Raw genomic sequence first — 22008 nt, 5'->3', positions numbered from 1 at the left:
TCTTCGTTCTCTTTCATATGTTATCAACTGATATCTTAGTTCTCTTTCATGTGTTATCAACTAATATCTTAATTCGACTGCACATGCCGCCTGATCAGACCTCCGTGTTGGAGCAGAATTACAGCAGACTGCGGCACAAAACAACAAACATCATCGCTTCAACAATCCGGGATGTAAAGTGGAAGGACTTCTATCAGCACAGAACGCATGATAAACGATAAATGCATTTATTTACAATACGATCGATGAGTGAATAACATGTACATTGAAATGCAAGCTGAAATTGATCAATTTGGCAACGTTCTTCCTGATTTTTACAACATGTTCGCCATCTTAAGTAGTAGACAAATACCAAAATAAACAATGTACATAGAATCTCTAGGATTAAGAGAACAGGTCTATTTTACATGAACAATAGTAACCAGATATAATACGAGTGACAGATACAAATCTATACCACTTGTGGAACATACAGACACCTTTTATTCGTAGTTAAAAACTAAACATTGTACACGTTGCTGACTATACACTGATTATTAAAGCCAGAAATCTTTAAACACTCTGAAACAAACGCAACAGAACCTCTCTAATCCGGACGTCCCGACTTCCGTTCATTGGATTAATACAGACAATATGTACAAAGGAGATCCGGATCCATGATCCATGATCCATGATCCAAGATCCTAAACTGTATTCCGAGTGATTTGAACTAGACCATCCGGATTAGCAAGGTTTCAGTTTAACTTGACTGTAACATCAATACATAACTGTAACTGAATATCATATATACAAGTCACCTTTATACAGCATCACTATACATCTACCACAATCATGATGACATGTCAGGAAAATTCATTTGCAATAATTTGACTAAACGAGCCAATGATCTTTTGTGTAGGGATCTGGAACTAAATGCTAGTTCTCATCGCAGGAACCTCTGCTCCGGAGCACCAAGATCATTTCTGACAATTGAGCACATGTTAAAGGGAGTTTTATGTCCTGTTGTCCATAAAGGGCGGAGATTTTGAAATCTCGCCCACTCTCTACTCCCACGTTAAGTGATGATAATCCCATATCCCTGCAGTTGGTGGAATTATAATACGTCTAATAGACGTGTGATACTCTCAACATCAAGAAGGGTATATGATTCACATCGATATATAAAGCTAGAGATATACACAAAAATGTAGGCTTCAGTACCCCTCGGGTAACTTTGAACATCCTATAAAGGACAGACATGCAGTACAGCTATGACGCGTGTCTGTTTAGAAGCCTGTGATGAATGAGTCGGTTTATACCTCATGGGTAACCCTTAAATTATATACTTGCAAACGCCGCTTTGTGGAATGAACAACGCTTAAAATGACATATTTAATATCAAAGGAGATAATATTGGAGATAAATTTACCTAAAAGTGATTCTGTCGAGGGGATTGTAAAGACAAATGACTTCGTGACGCGAGAAAATATCTTCGAACGACAAGTATTTAATAGATGGACTTCAAGAGGGACCATTACAAAATGTGTCAGATTAATCATATGAACACAGAAAGGTGAAGAGCAGCTATGATAGTGAATCAAATAGTCATAAATGCAAATTGAAATATCGGACACATATATTCTTATCAATATTACAGTAATGTGAATATACTGGTACAAACAAACATTCAATTCTGACAAAAATTATCATTTAACCCACTCAGTCTTGAAAGCATTTGTCCCATGTTTTTGGCCTGTTCGTCTACTGATTTGACGGTTACGAATTAAGGTTTTCACAAACGGATGATCTGGATCTTAATTAATATTGTGTGATTGTATCTCTAAGCTGCTGTCTGGGTTGTGGTGTAACTGTTTAATCATTGTACGGTATGCGTGCTACTTGGGGACAGAATGCCCAGTTCGAGAGCTTCCGTGTCCGTCCAGGACACGAGAACTGGTGTACTCAGGTGCGGGTTCGCGTTTACAGCGACAACCGTTTTGAAACGCAACATCCTGCACGGCTAGCAATGAATACCACAAACAAACCACAAACTCAGATCACACTCAGCAAACTCAAGCCTTGGGGTTCATTACTCTCGCTCTTGAAAGAATGGAGAACAGGGGAGGGGTGGGGGAGGGGTGGTGCACACTTCATTTTCACTAGAGTTTTAATGGACATTTCATAATCTTTCTGGGTTCTGCTCATGCAGCCGAGGTCAAGGTCCTTTCAAGTCATCGACACTATCAACCACCCCGTTGCTACAGGCTGTGATAGGGTTCGGTACTTGTTCGTTTGTTGTGCTCTCAATACAAATTTTCAGTTCAGTTCAGTTTTTATCAGTGGTTATGGCACTTGGTAGTTACCATGGTGACCACAAAGATGGTGATTCTGAGCAGCATTACTCACAGACTCTGACGAACAATGGTGTTTATTTATCCCTACTGTGACAAAATGATAAGGTGACACTAAGTCAAAAGGTGATAACTGTATCCATGACGATGACTACAAAACAACTTCCCATATAGTCCGAGTTCCACGGGCATACGAAGCTCAAGACAAACTTATGGAGGAGTAAACGACTCACAGCTTAATACTCACATTTGACCTATTCTACCAATGTCCGACACTAATCTCTATTTGACTTCTCAGTGATCCACTGGCACAAGTGAGTGAGTGAGTGAGTGAGTGAGTGAGTGAGTGAGTGAGTGAATATGGCCACCAGTAATAACACTGCGGTGGGGCGCCTGAAATGGGCTTCACACAATGAAACCATGTGAGGCATCGAACCCGGACCTTTGGCCTGACGAGCGAACGCTTTTACCACTCAGTAAATATTTTAAAATGCCATGATTTCTCTATGATTATGACAATTAGTTCAATTTTTCATCAGTTACCCAGACAATAGAAAAAACACCCGACATTCCATGAGTTTCCAAGGCCCGTGCAAACCCTGCAATAGGCTACCTCACCGCCCAACGATATCAAAGACTAGTAGCTCCGTCAGAGTTCACCATGTAACGATCGGGTGTTAGTGAAAATGATAAGATTCCTGAATGAAGGTCGACAGAACTCTCAGTCCAGCATACACTTCAGCTTCAGCTAAAGGCAAAACTGTAGGCACACCCCGTTGCACATCTTTGTTCCATCTTTTTTCCATTAGTCAGTCTTATCTCTCATCCCCCACCCCCGAAACCAAACGTTCACATAAAGGAACCCTGTGTTAAACACACGCATATGATGGGATTACAAGACAACATATAAGATATGCAAAGTGCTCTCCCAGAATTGACTCACTGTAAGTGACACGAATGTCGTATCATAAATGTTCCTGAAAAACATTTCAACCCAAGACACTGAATGAGACATGTTTTATGTTGTGTGCAGGAGAAATATACATCTTAGAATGCAAACAAATAGTAGTCCAATAAGAAACGTGCTCATTTGTTTAAACGTATAACGAGATTGGACTTATATTGGCGCGATCTCCGATTTCGCGTTTTGCTTTGTTTTTTGGGTTTTTTTTGTTTTTGTTGTTGTTGTTGTTGTTGTTGTTGTTGTTTTCACAATTTGGTGCTCAGTTACTCAAAGAAATGGATATGTACCGATAAGCTGAGGGCCTCCACAATGAATGGGGATCATCCAGCAGCGGATCGTTGCACGATCAAGGGATGCAACTCTGCTAAACTACCGTTGTTAGATAATTCAGTGTAGCGATCAATTTCATAAAGTTTAATGTGCAATACCGATTGTATGGTTTCCCGATATAACGCTACACGTTTAACGTTTGCCTTTTCGGAAGGGATCCGAATGCGATGACTATTATCCGCTGCGGTTCAGAAATATGATCATTCGATCTTAACTTGGCTTCGGACTCAATCGAAAAAATAAAGGCCATATTCTCTATCCATCAAAAGGATTGTCTTGTCATGCTAACGGATACCACGATCTCAAGGACACACAGGTTCAGGCAAATAGTTGATCCAGTATCTGCCGTTCACAACACGACGAAATACATTAAATATATTGCTTAAAGCATCAGCGTCCGTAGCGACACCTTCAACACAAACACCACCAGTCATCATTGACGTCATCCTCGACTACGAGAAATTGTCAACCTGGCCATTGTGGCCATGGCGCCGTGGTCATTTTACGTACGCGTCTTTCCTTTCAATTGTACACCAGAATATTGAAAACGCGGAATGTTGCAAATATTTGGACTTGTGTGTCGAGGTGAAACAGTATCGTGTTTAGATTTATGTTTTAGTCGCACAGTAAAACTGTAAAATAAGCATATTACTTACTGGACTTATATGAATCATATTGCACATTTTTTGTTAAAAAAGGTGTACATTTATTCTTCTTATATTCGTACTTTTATGTACATTTAATTGGGACTCCCAGAACTTTTAAAGGGGATTCAACAGAGAAAATATACACATTAGGAAAACAATGATGAAAACTGAATTTTTCCTGGCTCCGGATTCTGGCCCTGTACTTCCGGCTGAGCCGACGACAATCGGTTCATTCTTTCCACCTGTGGAAACAAAATGATCACTGCAGATGAAAATAGTCATAGGAGTGAGTGAGTTTATCATGATTATTGTTATTATATAGCGCCCATATCCACGTAAGTAGTACATGCTGGTATTTTTTCGGTATTTTTTCCCGCAGCCATTGGATGTCACTCTAAACGACACACCGTATTATCCATCTCAACTCCCCGGGGATCATACAACTCTTGCAGCCAAGGATTTTACACCGCTTTGTATCACAACTGTGGTACGAAGGGGACACTGGAAATGGACTCATGGTACCCATATGAGGAATAGAGCCCGGGGTCTGCGGCGGGAAGAGAGAACGCTTTAACCATTCGGCTACCCCAGAGCCGTTAGGTTTATGAGGTGTTATGTCATTATGTTTTTTCAACTTCTGAAAAGGGGTGGAAGTGGAGTTATATTCCAGAGTTTCTTACCCGGTAGTAACGGGTGGACCTTTTTTAATGTTGGTCTGGGTATGTACTCTGGTGGGCCGTTCTCCGATGGGTAGTCATAGACTCCGGGCATCAGGTCTGTCTTTCCCTTCGTAGGGCGCAACGACGTTGTTGTTGATCTCGTTGTCGTGGTAGTTGTAGTCGGTGGTTTCGTAGGTATTATATGCTCTGCAGAGAAAATTATACGAAATTCATACTCAGCACTTGTTTCAGATGATCCAACGGTAAATGAATTGTTTGGCAATTTTGAGTGAATTTAGTTTTACGCCGCACTCAGCAGTATTCCAGCTATATGGCGGCGGTTTGTAAACAATCGAGTCTGAACCAGACAATCCAGGGATCAACAGAATGAGCATCTATCTGCGCAAATGAGAACTAATATGTCAACCTAGAGAGCGAGCCTGACCACTCCATCTCGTTAGTCGCCTCTTACGACAAGCATGGGTTACTGAAGATCAATATTCTAACGCGGACCCGGGTTTGTTAAAGGTTGTGTTCAGACTGCGTACTAATCTGTCTCACAAACCCGCGTGTCTATTCATTCCCATACCTACCCCCAACCCTAGGTCACCTTGCAACACAACTAACACCAACACCCTCTCGAACACTGCAGAGATCGGTCTGTGTGAACGTAAACGTCTCTGTGTGGTTTTGTCTTCAAGGTCGGGAGTCTGGGTGTCCGGTATTTTGATTATCATGGTCTTTCAGGTCTGACTCGCAACGAATGATGTGTAAAGGTGACATTCTCAGTTCACCTTGGAACAGTGAGAAATTAGCGCCAAGCTTACCGGACAGATTCACTGAACAAAAAGCTAAGACCAATATTGTCATACATAAGTCAGGTGCTTCAGTAAAATCCAAATGCAGCTTCACTGCCCCGCTCACAAAAAGGAGTGAATTTAGTTTTCCGATGCATCCATCAATATTCCAGCTATATGGCAGCGGTCTGTAAAGTATAGAGTCTGGGCCAGACAATCCAGTGATCAACAGCATGAGCGTGGGAACAGCAGGGGATACGATCGAACCCGGGTTTTCGATTCCTCGAGCGAACGCTTTAACCACTAGACTACCCCACCGCCCCTGTTTTGATAGTACTTACCGTACAGTATCGTTCTTTTAGAATCGCTGCCCATGGAATTAGATGCAACACACGTGTATTCCCCATAATCATGTTCATCTAGTTTGCTGATGCGGAGACTTAAGGTTATGGTGTGACTTCCTTCTTCGAACACCTCGACTCGATACTTCTGCAGAGCTTTACGTAACTGTTTGTTCTCGAACTTCCACACACTCACGCCCTGGGGGTGTGCGGTCACAACGCACTCGAGGATTGTATCCTTGCCGCGCACTTGACCAATTCTTTTGTTATGAATATGAATCTCTGGAGGGACTGGAACAGAAAGGTGTTGCGGACATTGGTGATGATTACAAATGACACGGTTTCGTACACGTGTCAACGAAAATAGCAAATATAGACTGACATACTAATAAACCTACACAGTTTTGTGTTGTTGGGTTATTTTTAAAAATGGTTATGACTTACAGTCCAATTGCATAATAATATAAGCATTAAAATTTCTAAACAAATAATATACACTCTACTTGAACATGATAACAAATGTCAATCAAATACAAACTAACGTCACCGATATTGAATATATATGAGAAATCAACACCCTAATATTTTACCAACATTCACCCCTGAAAATATCACTTACTAGATGTGGTCAGGTGGGCATTTAAATATGACTTCTATTTTCATACGGGTTAAACTGGGTACACAGCGTACATTCCGTTTTCAAAGATGCCCGACACACAGAGTGGTTATCTCCCTTTGACCGTGACAAGTCGATCATTCCTGACGATCTCGTCTGATTTCGGGACAATCTGTATCTCCTTGGAGGCAAAGGAGTGAGTGAGTGAGTTTAGTTGTACGCCGCACTCAGCAATATTCCAGCTATATGGCGGCGGTCTGTAAATAATCGAGTCTGGACCAGACAATCCAATGATCAACAACATTATCATCGATCCGCGCAATTGGGAACCGATGACCTGTGTCAACCAAGTCAGCGAGCCTGACCACCCGATCCCGTTAGTTGTCTCTTACGACAAGCACGGTCACCTTTTATGGGAGGTAAAGGAGACGGCAAGTGGTGAAGAAATCGTCTCATTCCGAGAATGCTCGTCTCGGAAATATGCGTGGTGAGAAATATCCTTAATGATAAAAATGTATTGTGACAACTTGCAATGCCAACTTTCTGTCTGGCGTTGTGAGTTGTTTCGCGAGCACGGTAGCGTTATTGTAACTGAGAAATGGGCATGTCCTCAACGAGATAACTATGTTATTAGATGTTCTTATGACTTATGCACCATCATGTGTATGCCCAGCTTGTGACGTCAGGCAACAGGAGTCACTGTTTGTTTGTTTGTTTCTGTCTTTCTTTGTTGACGCCGCATTGAATAATATACCAACTATATGTTGTCTGTAGTCTGTAAATAATAATCTAGTGATCGATATAATGAACAATGAATTTGCGCAGTAGGAATCTATACAATGAGAGGTTGGAGATACCGTTTATTCGCTTTCCGTTATTCAGGGCTGCTGAAAAGCAATTCCCACCCGGCCTGCACAGTTGAGCGACCACAGAGACGCGAGACAGTGAACACAATGTCAATTTGTTTTCCATAATCGCGTTATGTATGAACACGTTATTGCAATAAGATTCTTGAGAGGCATTTAGAAGTTGGTGAATATATAAGACGGGTATATGGATGGTGACCTCTTCTTTATTGTACAACACGATGTTTCTGGCCTACCTCTTGTCCCATCTTGTCCCTTCTCCAGATCACAATCACCTGAAGCAGGTGCAAGGGGTAGCGCAGAAATATCATGTTACGCAATAAAGAAGAAGTTGCCATCCATATACTCGCCTCATAGTCATTGTAATAATAAGCAGCCATACTGTGCCACAGCTGCTCCGACTGTCTGAATACATCAAACTGACGCCTCAGGTCGACGTTTTCTTTATATAGGCCTATTACTAGCGCTTCTACCGGACCCAACAAGCCAATGAGATGACTTGAATCTACCACGGGGATCACTACATCATGAATTTGTTTAGTACACTATTTTCCCGGCCGATGGAATGCGCTTCAATCAAGTTATACCTTACCCGTCTGATCTGAGCGCACGCTAATTTTATTATTAGCTCCCTAGGGAGTATACAGACCAAAACGCCCATCGGGCTGTAGACGTTTAACAGACACATTGCCACCTTTCCCTACAGATGATGATGGCGATGATGATGATCATGATGATGATGTTCATGATGATGATGATGATGATGGTACTTACATTTGACCCCAACGTTGATCTGACGTTTCACAGCGGGGGGTACTCCGTTGTCGGCCACACACTCGTACTTGCCGCCGCAGTGGCGTGTGACGTTGTGGATCAAGAGCACCTCTCCAGAGAAACCGATCCCTGAAGAGAAAACACATCACATTTGACACATACCCGCGCATGTGTAACAAACGTAATTGAAAACGTTTGTTCACCCACAGTTGTGAGTATGGAAAAACAGACTAACGATAAAATCGTGCATAACGGTATGAAACGGTACATAACGGTATAATGGTACATAACGGTGCACAGAACTGTATGGTAGTATAACAGTACATAACGGAATAATGGTTCATAACGGTTTGATAGTAGAACGGTACATAACGGCACATAATTATCTACATAATGGTATAACCGTACAAACAGGTATACCAAACACTGCGCTGAATACAGAGTGAGGAAGTATGTGAGCATCTTTAACACACAAGTGTAAAGCGCTGAAGTATCATGAACTGACAGCTGGAGGTACCCCGTTTTTTTCTGTCATTCTGTCTGCATGTGTGTTTATCGCCTCACTATGCAACATCGATATCCCAGCCATGACAGCGGCGTGGAAGAATCGAGCCTAGTGATCATGAGCATCTGTGATGGGATATGACGACACGCATTAACAAACAGCTTGACCATCCGATCCCGTTAGTCACTTCTGACATGGGTCGTAGAAGGCCGATCGCCAGCAGGATGTTCAGGGGTGTGTGACACGACAGGGAGAGTGTGCCAGAGTGTGAATGGGATGCATATTCCATAGGCCATAGATGGACTGAAGTGTAATTTTAAAGGTGATATGGTACTGCCGTTAATCAGAAGCTACTAGGGCCCTTATTCTCGAAATGTTCGTAGCCCTACGAATTCTTAACTTTGATCGTAGCCTATGTGTTAAGAATGGGCTTAAGAAGTTCGTAGGGCTACGAACGTTTCGAGAATAGCTAGCCTGGTTTTACTGACTGTGATTACTGTCGGTGAGTAGTCGGCTACAGATTCAAGGACGATATGTGTATTGTAGAAGAAATTACGATACACCTCGAAGAGGTGAATTTTTGCAAAAATATTTTTAAATTTAATTCAGATACCTCTGTTATTAACGATGCATCTTTACACATGCAGCTAAAATATTTTGAACTTTAGAAAGATGAAAATATCTGCATTCACAACTGGTTGCGTGAGAATGCGCGTCCGCCATTGCGCTTGGCTGCGATAAAGGCACCCGGTTTAAAACAATCACAAGGCTAAAGAAGGTTATTTCTCAGTTACACCAAACACAATATTCTACATGAATCTAAGCAGGGGATGCAGATATTATGCAAGGAGGTTCTCTGTAAGATAACTGAGGCACGATTGCAACATAAATATGAACAGAATAAGGAACACTGAGTGGTTATACAGAACGAAAGGAAGATATAAGGAGGTATCTGTCCTTGTCTACATGGTATATAGGAGTTAACTATTCTTGTCTCCTGACACCGTGCGGTAAATTCCATGTCTCAAAAAATATAAGACTAGTAGTATTGTTAGTTCAGCATGTGCGGTATTAGTCTAAAGACTATATAATTAGAGTCTGGTAGTATATTATGTATTATGATAAAGTGGAACCTGTCTAAACCGGACGAAAAATCCGATTTAGACAGGTTAAGTTAGTGAATTGTGATAGGTGTCATGTCCCTTCTGATCATATCAGAACCGGTCTCCGATTGATGAGAAAAGTCTATAATACTCTATGTATTTCTACATTGCTGATTAGGACGTTTGTTCGTTATCTGTCTGAAACGGCATATGTCCATATATGCATTAAACAACCGTCCGCGCAAGTGTGACCTTCTCTACCGTCTATATCCGACTGACAAGTAAAGCAAAGGATATGCACATTAACACTCAAGACGTAGAGTAAAGAAGTCGACCGCCAACGAAAAAGACAACGTTATATCCAATCCAATCAAACCAGTTGACACATGAAGCAGTAGCGGAAGTCGGTTCAACAACCAGTCAGAACACTTGGAACAAATTCGGAAAGGAACATCCCGAAGTGTTCCGAATGGTCAGAAGGAAGGTCAAAGGGAGGTAATCCGGTCAAGGTGCAGGACAGCCTAGACGTCTACGTGCAGGAACTGGACACAGTAAAAACGCTTACTAGATGTTGCTTTGCAGAACTCACTATCTTTCGATTGGCCTGGCTGTGTGGGTTTCTTGTACCACATGACCGTTGGTCGAGGAATTCCGGACACGTTGCACGATAGACTGACCGACAGTCCTTCGTTGACAACAACCTCCGTATCCGACTGCGTCCCTAAAATCCTCGGAGGAACTGAAAGTAGACCATGTTTACACCACCTCGTTTGCTTTAAGAATGGTTTCAAAGTGCAAAACTGCTTGGTTTGTCAGTTGGGTGTTACTCCAACAAAATCATACCTGAATTATCAGCTGAGTCAATTAATGTTATCTTTCCCTGTTTTATCTGAAAAACTATTAAAAAATACATTTGAAATTTCCTAAGTCAGTCGTTGGGCAGGTATTGTAACCTTACCTCTATAGTAACGTCTCTTCAAAAAAACGCAAATTAATATTCAAGAGATATATCCCTTTATGAGTTCTAGTATCTGCCGTTGTTTCAATCAACCATTTCTGAAATCAATCACTGGTAAAACTAATTTCATCCACCTTTAAACAAACGAACGCATAGCAATGTTTTTTTTCTCTTAAAATCAGTTCTTAACATTACATTTATAAAATCACTTTCATTGATAACATTACTTTAGGTAACCGTCACTCAAATCAGTTAACTAATAATCTCGAACCAACTATTAACATTACTTCAATTAACATTACTTCAATTAAATTGAATTATAACGTTACTCTCTATCATTTGCCACTTGGTTTATCAACTGGTACCATTCCCTTTGTTAACCAATTATACCCCGATTCCATTCAAACGGTAGTCAACGTTTTAACCAATTGTTACTCAGCTGTTACATGACTTCAGCCAGTTTTTACATGACTTCAATCTGTTGTTACATGACTCCAAGCTGTTGCTACAAGACTTCAACCAGTTGCTACGTGACTTCCATCCGTTGTTACATGACTTCAACCTGTTTTACACGAGTTCAACCAGCTATTACGTGACTTCAACCATTATTGCATGGCTTCAACCTGTTTTACACGAGTTCAACCAGCTATTACGTGACTTCAACCATTATTACATGGCTTCAACCTGTTTTACACGAGTTCAACCAGCTATTACGTGACTTCAACCATTATTACATGGCTTCAACCTGTCACTTACCTAGTATGTTCAGTACGACTGTTTGTATCTTGACCGGTTTTGTGTTGATCTGACAGTTGTAGATGCCCTGGTCATCCAGCTTCACCCCCGAGATGTGCAGGTTCCAGTCGTTGCCGTATGGTCGATCTACAGAGATGCGTTCATCGTCGATAATCCTCGTGTCCATGAACGCCAAAAGTGTGGACCATTGATCCGTCCACGCCACCTACATCAACAACACAAGTTCACATTGAAGGAATACCTGGATGTTGTTTTATGCCGCTCTCAACAGTATCACTTAAGCCAGATCACAAAGACGATGCCAGCAAATTATGGGACATCTATCCCAGTGGGACTTGAACCTGTGTTTTTTCGTTTCATGAAACAGTGATAGGGTTACTTGACTACCCTTCAACCTCAAACGATGCAGACGCTATTGCATGTGGTTATTTTAAGAAAAGAAACACACTCTCTCTATTTTCGGAGGCTATAAACCTGTATATGAAATAATCCCTGTTCCACCGTTCGAGACAGGCTAGACGTACGGTCTAAATTTATAGCTGACCAGCCCGACGGCCTGGTAAAAAACATGGTAACATTTTAGTCGGATTCTCTGAAAATGACTGCTATAAATAGACTGTTCGAGAGTAAATACAAGTCTCGGGTTCATTGAACTATTTACTTGAACTAAGACCTGCGTCATATCTGCTAGCTTGTCTGGTCCAGTTAAATACATTTTGGGCTGGTAACATATTGAAGTTACCATCCCTAATGCCTGACTGGGTTTTTGGCTTATTTATTACCGTGTATAAACGTTTGCAAATATGATGGCTTTGAAAGACTGCCTCCTTCTGAAGAAACAAACCCACCCCAAAGTAGTGTCATACCTTGTGGCGTCCTAGGTGACTGACTTTACATGGCAGCACCGCCGTCGCGCCCTCGACAACAGTCACATTGACTACGGGTGTCTCAAACGTCGGATCCTGTGTGGCAAGGGACACTGAAATAGAGCGAAACAATTCTTAAGTACCAAAATCCTTGACAGAAATCAAACTTCAAGTTTCTTGTACAGTACAGATCGTCGTTCATCACTCGTAGGTTCGTGTACATCTGACCCGTGAAGATCTCGGGGTAGAATAGGCCTTCAGCAACCCATGCTTGACTGTGCTTGTCGTAAGAGGCGACTAACGGGATCGGGTGGTCAGGCTCGCTGACTTAGTTGACATATGTCATCGGTTCCAAATTGCGCGGATCGATGCTCATGTTGTTGATCACTGGATTGTCTGGTCCAGACCGCCGCTATATAGCTGGAATATTGCTGAGTGCGGCGTAAAACTAAACTCACTCACTCACTCGTTTACATCTTGATAAACACCTGTACACGCTTGTTATAGTTGCGTGTTATGGACAGTAGGATGACTGAAAACAACATTCATGTCCTTTGGTAGTGTAAGTGTTAACCCGGACGGGGACAAACATCCATAGCAAGAGAGACGTTTGTTACACTGAGTCAGAAAATACCTTATTATGACAAAAACTCTTTCGGCTAGTAAACATGTGTATCATTATTAGTAATTGAAGACTCATGCAGATATTTATCCCATTACATCGTCTGTTGTATATGGAGCTGATGCTGCTGAGCAAATCTACAGCAAGTGCCACAAAAACACGTGGTAATTTACTTGTATTTTACAGAAGACAGAGCATCTGTGACGGTTCTTTATGGGGATCTAAAGATACGGATACACAATAAAGAGTTTTGTTTAATTGCGATTCGTTTGCAGTGAAAGTACTTTTTCTCGTCCAAAGAAGCACTCATCCTGTCAAAGCCCCATGTCTAGTTCTGTGATGAAGAAAGCACACTGAAACACAAAACGAAGCGACAGAACCACCGAGTATGGCTGTGTCGATGGCGGTTTTCTTCACAACCATTGAACCAAGGCAGAGTAGCCAAATGACAACAGCGTTCGTCACATCGGGGGAAAGGGTTTGACTGAGTGAGAGCATGAGGAAAGCCAATCTTGACATCCGTAATCATGAGTGGATGGGTGGCAGTGAATGAGTGAGTGAGTGAGTGAGTGAGTGAGCGTCTCTCCACATCACTATTAGCAAACTGTCCGTCATATCAGGTAAGGGACGCTGTATATGGGTTTCAGGCAGCAAATCCCGAACATACGCGACAAGCGACATATATTTCTCAGATGTTGATTCTTCTTTGATGTATCATGTACAGTGTGCTCACTTTCGTCTCAGAGTAATCTAACAAGCTGATGAAAGGGACCCACACTGAACAAAAAAATGTTACAAAACGCTGGCGCGGTCTTATGCCTACCTCCACATACGGTAAGTCATATAAATCACAATGACGGCTCATGTCGGTAAAAAGAACCCCGCATCGGTTGAAACATGTTCAATAATGGCACCCTTTGGTACCGGTGTAATGTTTTAGAACTGACGCAAAGCAAGGCGATTGGCCGGGGATAAAGGGAAGACCAGCTTATTAAACCCTCATTTCAAAAGGTTAGGGTAAACTGTGGATAATTTGCCGTTCGCAAATGACTAACCATGCCTTGAAAGCCCCCAACCAGCTGTTCCCCCTATAATTACCAATATCGTAATGGGAATAAATTATTCACATGTTCATTTTTCTTCTCAGTGACAAGTTGATTGGTGATGAAATTAAAATCAATATGGCGTACAACATCCGCTTTTTCTTCGTGAACAACTTCCTGTTTCCCTGGCTTCAAAGAGATTGCACTACTTCCTAGTTTTGTTACATTAATTGAAAATGAAAACATATTCAAGGGTACAATCCATGTGTGGTGGACAGGTGTGTATACGTGTGTGGTGGACAGGTGTGCGGACATGTTTTGTGCACACACTAGAATGGGTGGTAGCAGTCAAGTTATGTCCACACTTGCATAAACTTGTTATTGCTAAATGTGTTGATAGGCATTCGCAAGTGGTATGTACAACTAAATGTGTTGACAAATATCTGAAAGTGAATTATTTTGTACATAATTCTAAATGTTATACGATGTCATATAACGTTGACATATCAGAAAGCGGTGATTGAATGAACGAGTATTTATTTAGTGGTACCCGTAATTTTGTGGAGACAGTTTCGGATATCGACGCGATATCATGTAATTTTTTTCTGATAGTTGACACCAGACTACATGAGTTATCTGCCCTTGTTCTATCATGAGCGAAAAATATTTATTTAGTTGTGTTTGACTTGAGCAAGTGGAAACGAGCAATCAACTACAGCTATTTCAAACCAAGGTCATGTTTAACCAACAAATCCTCAACAGTCCATTCAATGACCCAGTTTGGGGAAGCTAGATGTCACTACAAAATAATTTGCCAATATCGCACCAGAGTTTGAAATAGAACAAGTTGTTACAAAGCACAACGATCGAAAAGTTTCTTTTCGCAATCTTGTCAATTCCATGACATAAGCATGGACAACGCTCACTTCATTACCGTCCCTGTTCAGCTCTCGTGAGTTCTCGTTCAGATCTCGTTTATCACTCTAACTAACAATCCATCTTCTTCAGCGCGTACTTTCAATCAGTCAATGACTTATCTCTGAAATTCACACCATCCTACTTGTCGGACTGTCAATCACAATTCGGTAAGCGTGTTATTGATTGCCATGATCCCTATTGGTCAAAAATCATTTTAGATCGTATTTAAGAAGGTTATCACGCCATTAGACATCGGTAACGAATCCCGAGCCCGATAAAAGCTTATATAGTCGGCTGTATCACCAGATAAGACAAGAGAGTATTTGAGAACCAGTGACCGTATTATACACGGGCCGAGAGACCATGGAAGAGTCTCAGTGTTCATTTTACGACATGTCGTATCAACTCAGCGGAGTTCCAGAAACAAACAAGTCATAATGTGTTGATACACAATATATGGAGAAATCGCGAATTTATATATTCGTTATTTTGTACCGCAGTTGCCACTATCAGCTATCACTGACAATCAATGTAGAGAAGTGACGCCTTAAAATCATTAAAATTAATCCCTGTCTTTGATAAATATTCGTTGTTATTGAGCATTGATCACACCAGAACCTGGACACGTGTTTAAACGATCGCAACATGTTGTTAAGACATGGATTGGAAAATCACTGATGAAGTTTCAGTGTCACATGTCGGCCATTTAATTTCTTGGGATTCGTGTTTCGGACATATTTTCTTTAAAGGGCAGAACTGAGTGTTTCTGCGACAAGTTCCGTTTCCGCTACTCTGTGATAACTTTACTTGCCGTTTACACAAAATGCGATTTCAAAGTGAATTATGTTCTCAAGCTGAACAGGACCCGTGAGGATCCGGGTAAGGATTCATCTTTAGCACGCATGGCGACTAACGGGGTCGGGTGGTCAGGCTCGCTGACTTGGGTAACATGTCATCGTATCGTATCCCAGTTGCGTAGATCGATGCTCAGACTGATGATCACTGAGTTGTCTGGTCTAGACTCGATTATTTATTGATCTGCTTTATAGCTGGAATATTGCTAAGTGCGGCGTAAAATTAAACTCATTCCTTCACCAATAAACTACCGTGTATCCCCTTTGGTAATATGACCACTATCGGCAAAGAATGTTACAGCCACACGTTGTCCACTCGGGAATATGACCTTCACCTCCTTAAAGCAGTACTGGGGCGGTGGGGTATGCTAATAGTTAAAGTGTCCGATCGTCACGACGAAACCCCATGTTTGATTCCCCACATGGGTACAAAGTGTGAAGCCCATTTCTGGTGTCCCCAGCCGTGATACTGCTGGAATGGTGCTACAGGCGGCGTAAAACTAAACTCACTCCCTATAGCAGTATTGCACTGTGATTTACGTCGCTATAACAATCAGGGTTTTTGAGACAATTAAATGATGTCACGGGAATCGAACCAGTTCTAGACGTGATGAGCAAACGCTTTAACGACTGGGCTACCTTATATTCACTAGTCCAGAAATTGATATTACCCGTTTCCTTGATCCACCAACCACATACAAAAACGCGGAGAATTATGTTTTCATGCACAATAAAATGCAGAACATTCTGAATTATTCTAAATTTAATTTCTCCTACTCGTCACTTAGTTATTTCATCCACAAACAAATCACATTTGTGGGTCTCCCGTGGGAACGTTGCTGAAAGCTCCGTATAGTGAAAGATGATTAAAAGCCGGAGATATTTAATTTCGTTAAAAATGTCATGTATGTTGCGCAGTGAATACTGTGGAATTATTCCCCAGTGAGACGCCGCCGGTAATAAATTAGCATCCAGGCCAAGATAGCGTCTGGGAAAGTATAACTGGATACGTAAGTCCTGATGAGGTACCAACACGTAATGCAATATCATGTTTTAACAGTTAATTAATTTAAATGTCTGTGGAGCAATGCGCGAGCTTATAATCTAGTGTTTTGTGTTTTAATTTCAGAGAATTGGAGTTCAAACTGCCCCTGAGTTTTATACAGAAACCGCGATGTCGCAGCGTTATGGAGAATCGAACCCGGACCTTCATAGTGGCGAGGCGGTAATATGTGAGGATACTGAGGCCAAACAAATCGGTGATTTTCACGAGAAGACCCATACACCTACACTCCGAGACAACACAGCACTTAAGGAAGCATGTATCTATCTAAAGATGGAAAACACCTCATGGAACTTTCTTTCCAGAAAACCGGGTGTGATTTTTGTTCAATCAAAGCATGAGCGAGCGAGTGGGTGGATGAGTGAGTGAGTGAGTGAGTGAGATTAAAGGAGTGAGTGATTGATTGAATGGGTGGGTGGGTGTGTGAGTCAGTGAGTCAGTGAATGGGTGAGTGGGTGAGTGGGTGAATGGTTGAGTGAGTGCGTGAGTGGTTGAGTGAGTGGTTGAGTGGTTGAGTGGTTGAGTGAGTGAGTGCGTCAGATAGGACCTGAAGAGGCGTTGATCTGACGCTGCCGTCTTCACTCGCAAACACACAGACGAAACGGTATGATATCACACCACACAAAATGTCACATATCCTTGTTAACCAAATGGACCGAAATTGTCATTTTTTACAGTTGCCAACTTCACATAAATCCTATTCCCTACAGTGTAATGACCATTCAACGACAACCCTGAAACGCTGCTGACAGACGTGGTGAGTCAGGCACCGTTTGTCTTGAAATCACAGCTGATTATCCAGGGTAATTCTCTAATTGCTCGAATTTGTAAAGTGAGACAGTTTGTGTGACAGTGGGGCCCAATTTCAGAGAGAATATTTTGACCTTTATGTTGAGGAGGTCGTAACACTATTGTGTGGATTCCAAACACGACCATGGATCCGTCACGGCTGACGGCTCTCCATTCACTTATAATGACCTAATTTTTAAATCGATGATTTATTTCATAATTAAGCCTTGGCAATACCGCCCGCGTGGAACCAGGTAACGGACATATTCTCCTTCATGTAATCTACCAAACCCCTTCACTCTGGAATTTCAGCTTTTGAATTAAAGACGCTGCTTTGCTTAAATCAAGTACTGGTGTCCTTAAGGAATTGAAATTGTAACCCGACTATGCTTTCATTTATAGGTGTACAACGCTCTAGGTACTGTATTTATTATGTTATGTTACATGATTTGTTTTGCCAACAGATCCATTCCATTGTACCACATTCATATACTGTATATGATCCACTGAAATGAATAAAAATAATTAGAACAGACAATAATACTAGCGTCCTCGGTAAATGTAGATTCAATAATTACAGCAACACAATAATATGACCCTGGCTTTACCTACAGTATGGTATGAGACAAGACTAATACTTAGTCCCTGAAAATGTCATTTTGATTGCAATAAATAAATGATCAGAGATTCAGAGATTTGAATTTCAACTGGCTCCATTGGCTTAATCATTGCAGGGAAAGCTAGGCTGTAGGGAAAACTATGGTTCAGGGACTGTGAGACAGACACTAAAATTGATATTGTGCAATTCGTTGTACAAAGTATGGTGTTTTACAGTGTGCAGCTTCAAGACTGCAAGGACAGATTGTCGCGACATGGGCAGGGTGGGCGATTATCGGATGGGTAGCGTTAGACGTGGATGGTTGATGTGAGGTAAGGGACGAGGAAGATAACGTCGTAGTAAAACAGATTCTGTGGGAGCGCTATATACTGAACAGCAAAAGAAACGCAAATTTCGAAAAACTGAAAGTGTTCATGTTTACGTTTTCTGTTTAAAAACGTGAAAAATAACAAGAGATGCGTTTCTTTTGCTCTTCGATGTATAAACGTACCCAGAAACTGATTCATGTTTGACAATCTTGGAAGCCACATATAATGAGCTATATTTCCGTTTCAGATGGTTTCCCTGCTTCCATTTTCGAGAATGAGCGAAAACGTGATTTCACTGTTATTCTGATGTTTATCAGTCGTGTTTATTTGTTTGTCTACTAGTGTCAAGCCAGACGTGATACAAGATTGGACATCTTGATAGTTGGCACAAACGAACATTGCGGTGTTGACAAGCAAAAACCGATAACCAGGGTTAATCCGAGATTCGAACCAACGATCGCAGGATCCTTGCGAACCAAAGGGACGCAACTCTAAGCTGTGACACGGGAGTCGACGGTGGACAGGAAAATGTCTACATTTTCTCGGAAGCCTAATTTTGAAATGAAAACGAAACTCCAGCCGTAAGCCGGCGAATTTGAATCAATCGATTTTTCAGAGAAATGTAAGTAATTTGGTCCTGTCTTAGTGCGACTTTCCACGTTCAAAAGAAACCTATCCTCGTGTAATCGCCATCGGTTCTCCTCAGAGTATAATGGATTATAGTTCAACGTGACATATCGGACTTGACATGGGAGTATTTGTGATGGGTCCAGACAGGTCTGGCCACTCCATAGTGTCCAGATAATGCCCACGTAATCCGCCTAAATCCGTAATGACCACTTGTCGACTATGATAAATAGAGTTTGGTTAGGCTTCAGAGTCAAGACTAGATCACGGAATTTGATATCAAATCCGATTGAATCTGAATGAATGTTCGACATGTCGTTGCTGACTGAGAGTTGAGGGGTCAATGTTTTTCCTGCGTCTGGTGACGTTGAATTAGGAACATTTTTGACGTGAGACAAATGAAAGCGTGACAATCTCTAGATTATCTATTACCTCGTCGTCGTCATCATCATCAACACCATCATCATCATCATCATCATCATCATCATCATCATCATCATCTCACAGTCATTGAACCATATTATTTTCCCAAGCCTAGCCCTCCCTGCAAAGCTAAAGCCCTAACCGAAGCAAGCCTAAGATTTCTCAGAAATCTGAACGGGAGTCAAACGAACTCAACACAAAAACGCCATTATCATTGTCATCGCCACTACCACCATCAACATCATCATCATCATCATATTTAACGGGAGGCAAATAAAGCACCATAATCATCATCATCATCATCATCATCATCATCATCACCGCCACCACCATCATCATCTTTTAAGTATGTATCCAAGGAAATATAAAGCATATCGTTATCTCCCCCAGCAACACCAACGGGCTGGACGATGTAAAATGACACGTGACGGAACACGTTACAACGGAATTCCCTCTCTGGACAAGGCGGCCATGTAATAACAACCAGCTTGGACTTACGAGCAGAAAAAAACTAAGGGACGATAACGAATCGATAGCTGTTGGATTCAACAGGGCCTAGAATGTCCAGTCAATAGCTGCCTTCACGGCAATTTCTATGTTTCTAGTACTACTTTCACTACCACCCCTGCTAGTAGTGAATAATTAGAGGAGAGTTGTGCCAGTCTCATTAAAAAGGTCTTTGTGCTCATTACTGCTAAGTTCTGAAGGCTGGTCATGGTGGAACAGGTAAGAGCCGGGTGGATTCAGAATTCGAATATAAATCATCATCTTGGGGGATGAGCACACCCTCACATCAGACAAACAGACATGCTCACCATACTACAGACATACTCTTATACACACGCACGAACGAATGAACGCACGGAAACGCAAACCAAAGAAGTATTTACGTACAGAGAAACAAGCTCCTTACAGCGTATGCAAATAGACGTACTAGCAATGTACAGAGCTTTGAAAGCCTCGTTTTGAATTCCTGATGTTTCACAGCCTGGTTCCCTGGCTGGATGTTTCAATGTTTTGATTTTAATTTCCGAATGTTTGAGATCGCATTCAGTTAAAAAGGTGGTAAATTATAAATTTGCGCCACATAATGTATAAATACAGCGCTACGGTAAGTACAAGAAGCTGGAATTCCGCTGTTCCGCACTGGGGCAGCATTGGTCTCTCTATCTTCTGTTTGTTTTGTTGGGGCCGTGCTACATGCAAGATATATGCGTTTCCCCAAAACAATCGTGATGCACTCGCTTCCCAATCTTTTCTATTCATGCTCCTGCCATCTTAAACACACCTCCTCTTCCAGACCACTGATCTTCAGGGCCATAATGCTCCGCACAGAACCATATCGCGTTACAATCTCAACGATGTGTATATATACCTATTGGCTATTAAAACGATTTGATCAAGTGCATACAGCACCTTTTGACACGTGTATCTCCCCGCAATGATAACAAGGTCAGTGAGGGTGTATCGGTGCCGACGCCGATGTTGTTAGACAGAGACTGCCGGTGATAGGTCGGTGATATCGGATCAGTTTTGTGTGGATAGAAACGCATCGTTGTTTCAGGATAACTCATTGAATATAACTACATTTGAAACGAGCATGGAATTCGAACCCACAATGAACGAATCCGTACTTCACTAAGGGACATAACCCTACACAGCAAACCTTTCACACCAATGCGCAAGTTTGTCTCATACAGACTGACTATTCCTGATCAAATTACCTGCGAAGGTACCGAGGTAGAATAGGCCTTCAGCAACCCATGTTTGCCATAAAAGGCGACTATGCTTATCGTAAGAGGCGACTAACGGGATCGCCTGGACTCAGGCTCGCTGACTTGGTGGACACATGTCATCGGTTCCCAATTGCGCAGATCGATGCTCATGTTGTTGGTAACTGGAATGTCTGGTCCAGACTCGATTATTTACAGACCGCCGCCATATAGCTGGAATTTTGCTGAGTGCGGCGTAAAACTAGACTCACTCACTCAGATCAAATTCGGCTTTGGTCGAGATGTGTCTTTTAAATATGAGTATTAATCTGGGATTACGTCCTTCAGCTTGGTCATGTAAATATATTTGTTATTAAGCATACCGACCCGGGGATCAGGTGGTCAGGCTCCCTGACATGGTTGACACACGTCATCGGTTCCCAAATGCGTAGATGATGCTCATGCTGCTGATCACGAGATTGTCTCTTCCATGCAGACACGAGTATTAACAACCTGCC

The 22008-nt window shown here is 41.8% G+C and overlaps 1 protein-coding gene across 2 annotated transcripts in view; it reads right to left on the bottom strand.

Moving 5' to 3' along the window:
* Positions 1-213: 213 nt before the first annotated feature.
* Positions 214-22008, bottom strand: part of LOC137273819 (lachesin-like) — a 142537-nt gene continuing 120742 nt past the window's right edge. The window contains exons 2-8 of one of the 2 annotated variants that reach the window (XM_067806683.1): positions 12513-12625; positions 11647-11851; positions 10498-10671; positions 8325-8453; positions 6069-6359; positions 4952-5137; positions 214-4513 (exon numbers count right to left, since the gene is read on the bottom strand). In XM_067806683.1, the coding sequence (XP_067662784.1) occupies positions 4386-4513; positions 4952-5137; positions 6069-6359; positions 8325-8453; positions 10498-10671; positions 11647-11851; positions 12513-12625 (1226 nt within the window). In that variant the 3' untranslated portion in view covers positions 214-4385. The remainder of the gene's footprint in view (positions 4514-4951; positions 5138-6068; positions 6360-8324; positions 8454-10497; positions 10672-11646; positions 11852-12512; positions 12626-22008) is intronic. The other variant, XM_067806684.1, reaches the window with a different exon arrangement.

The sequence above is a fragment of the Haliotis asinina genome, chromosome 2, assembly GCF_037392515.1.
Source record: "Haliotis asinina isolate JCU_RB_2024 chromosome 2, JCU_Hal_asi_v2, whole genome shotgun sequence".
NCBI lineage: Eukaryota > Metazoa > Mollusca > Gastropoda > Lepetellida > Haliotidae > Haliotis > Haliotis asinina.
This window is presented reverse-complemented; position numbering and strand designations above follow the sequence as displayed.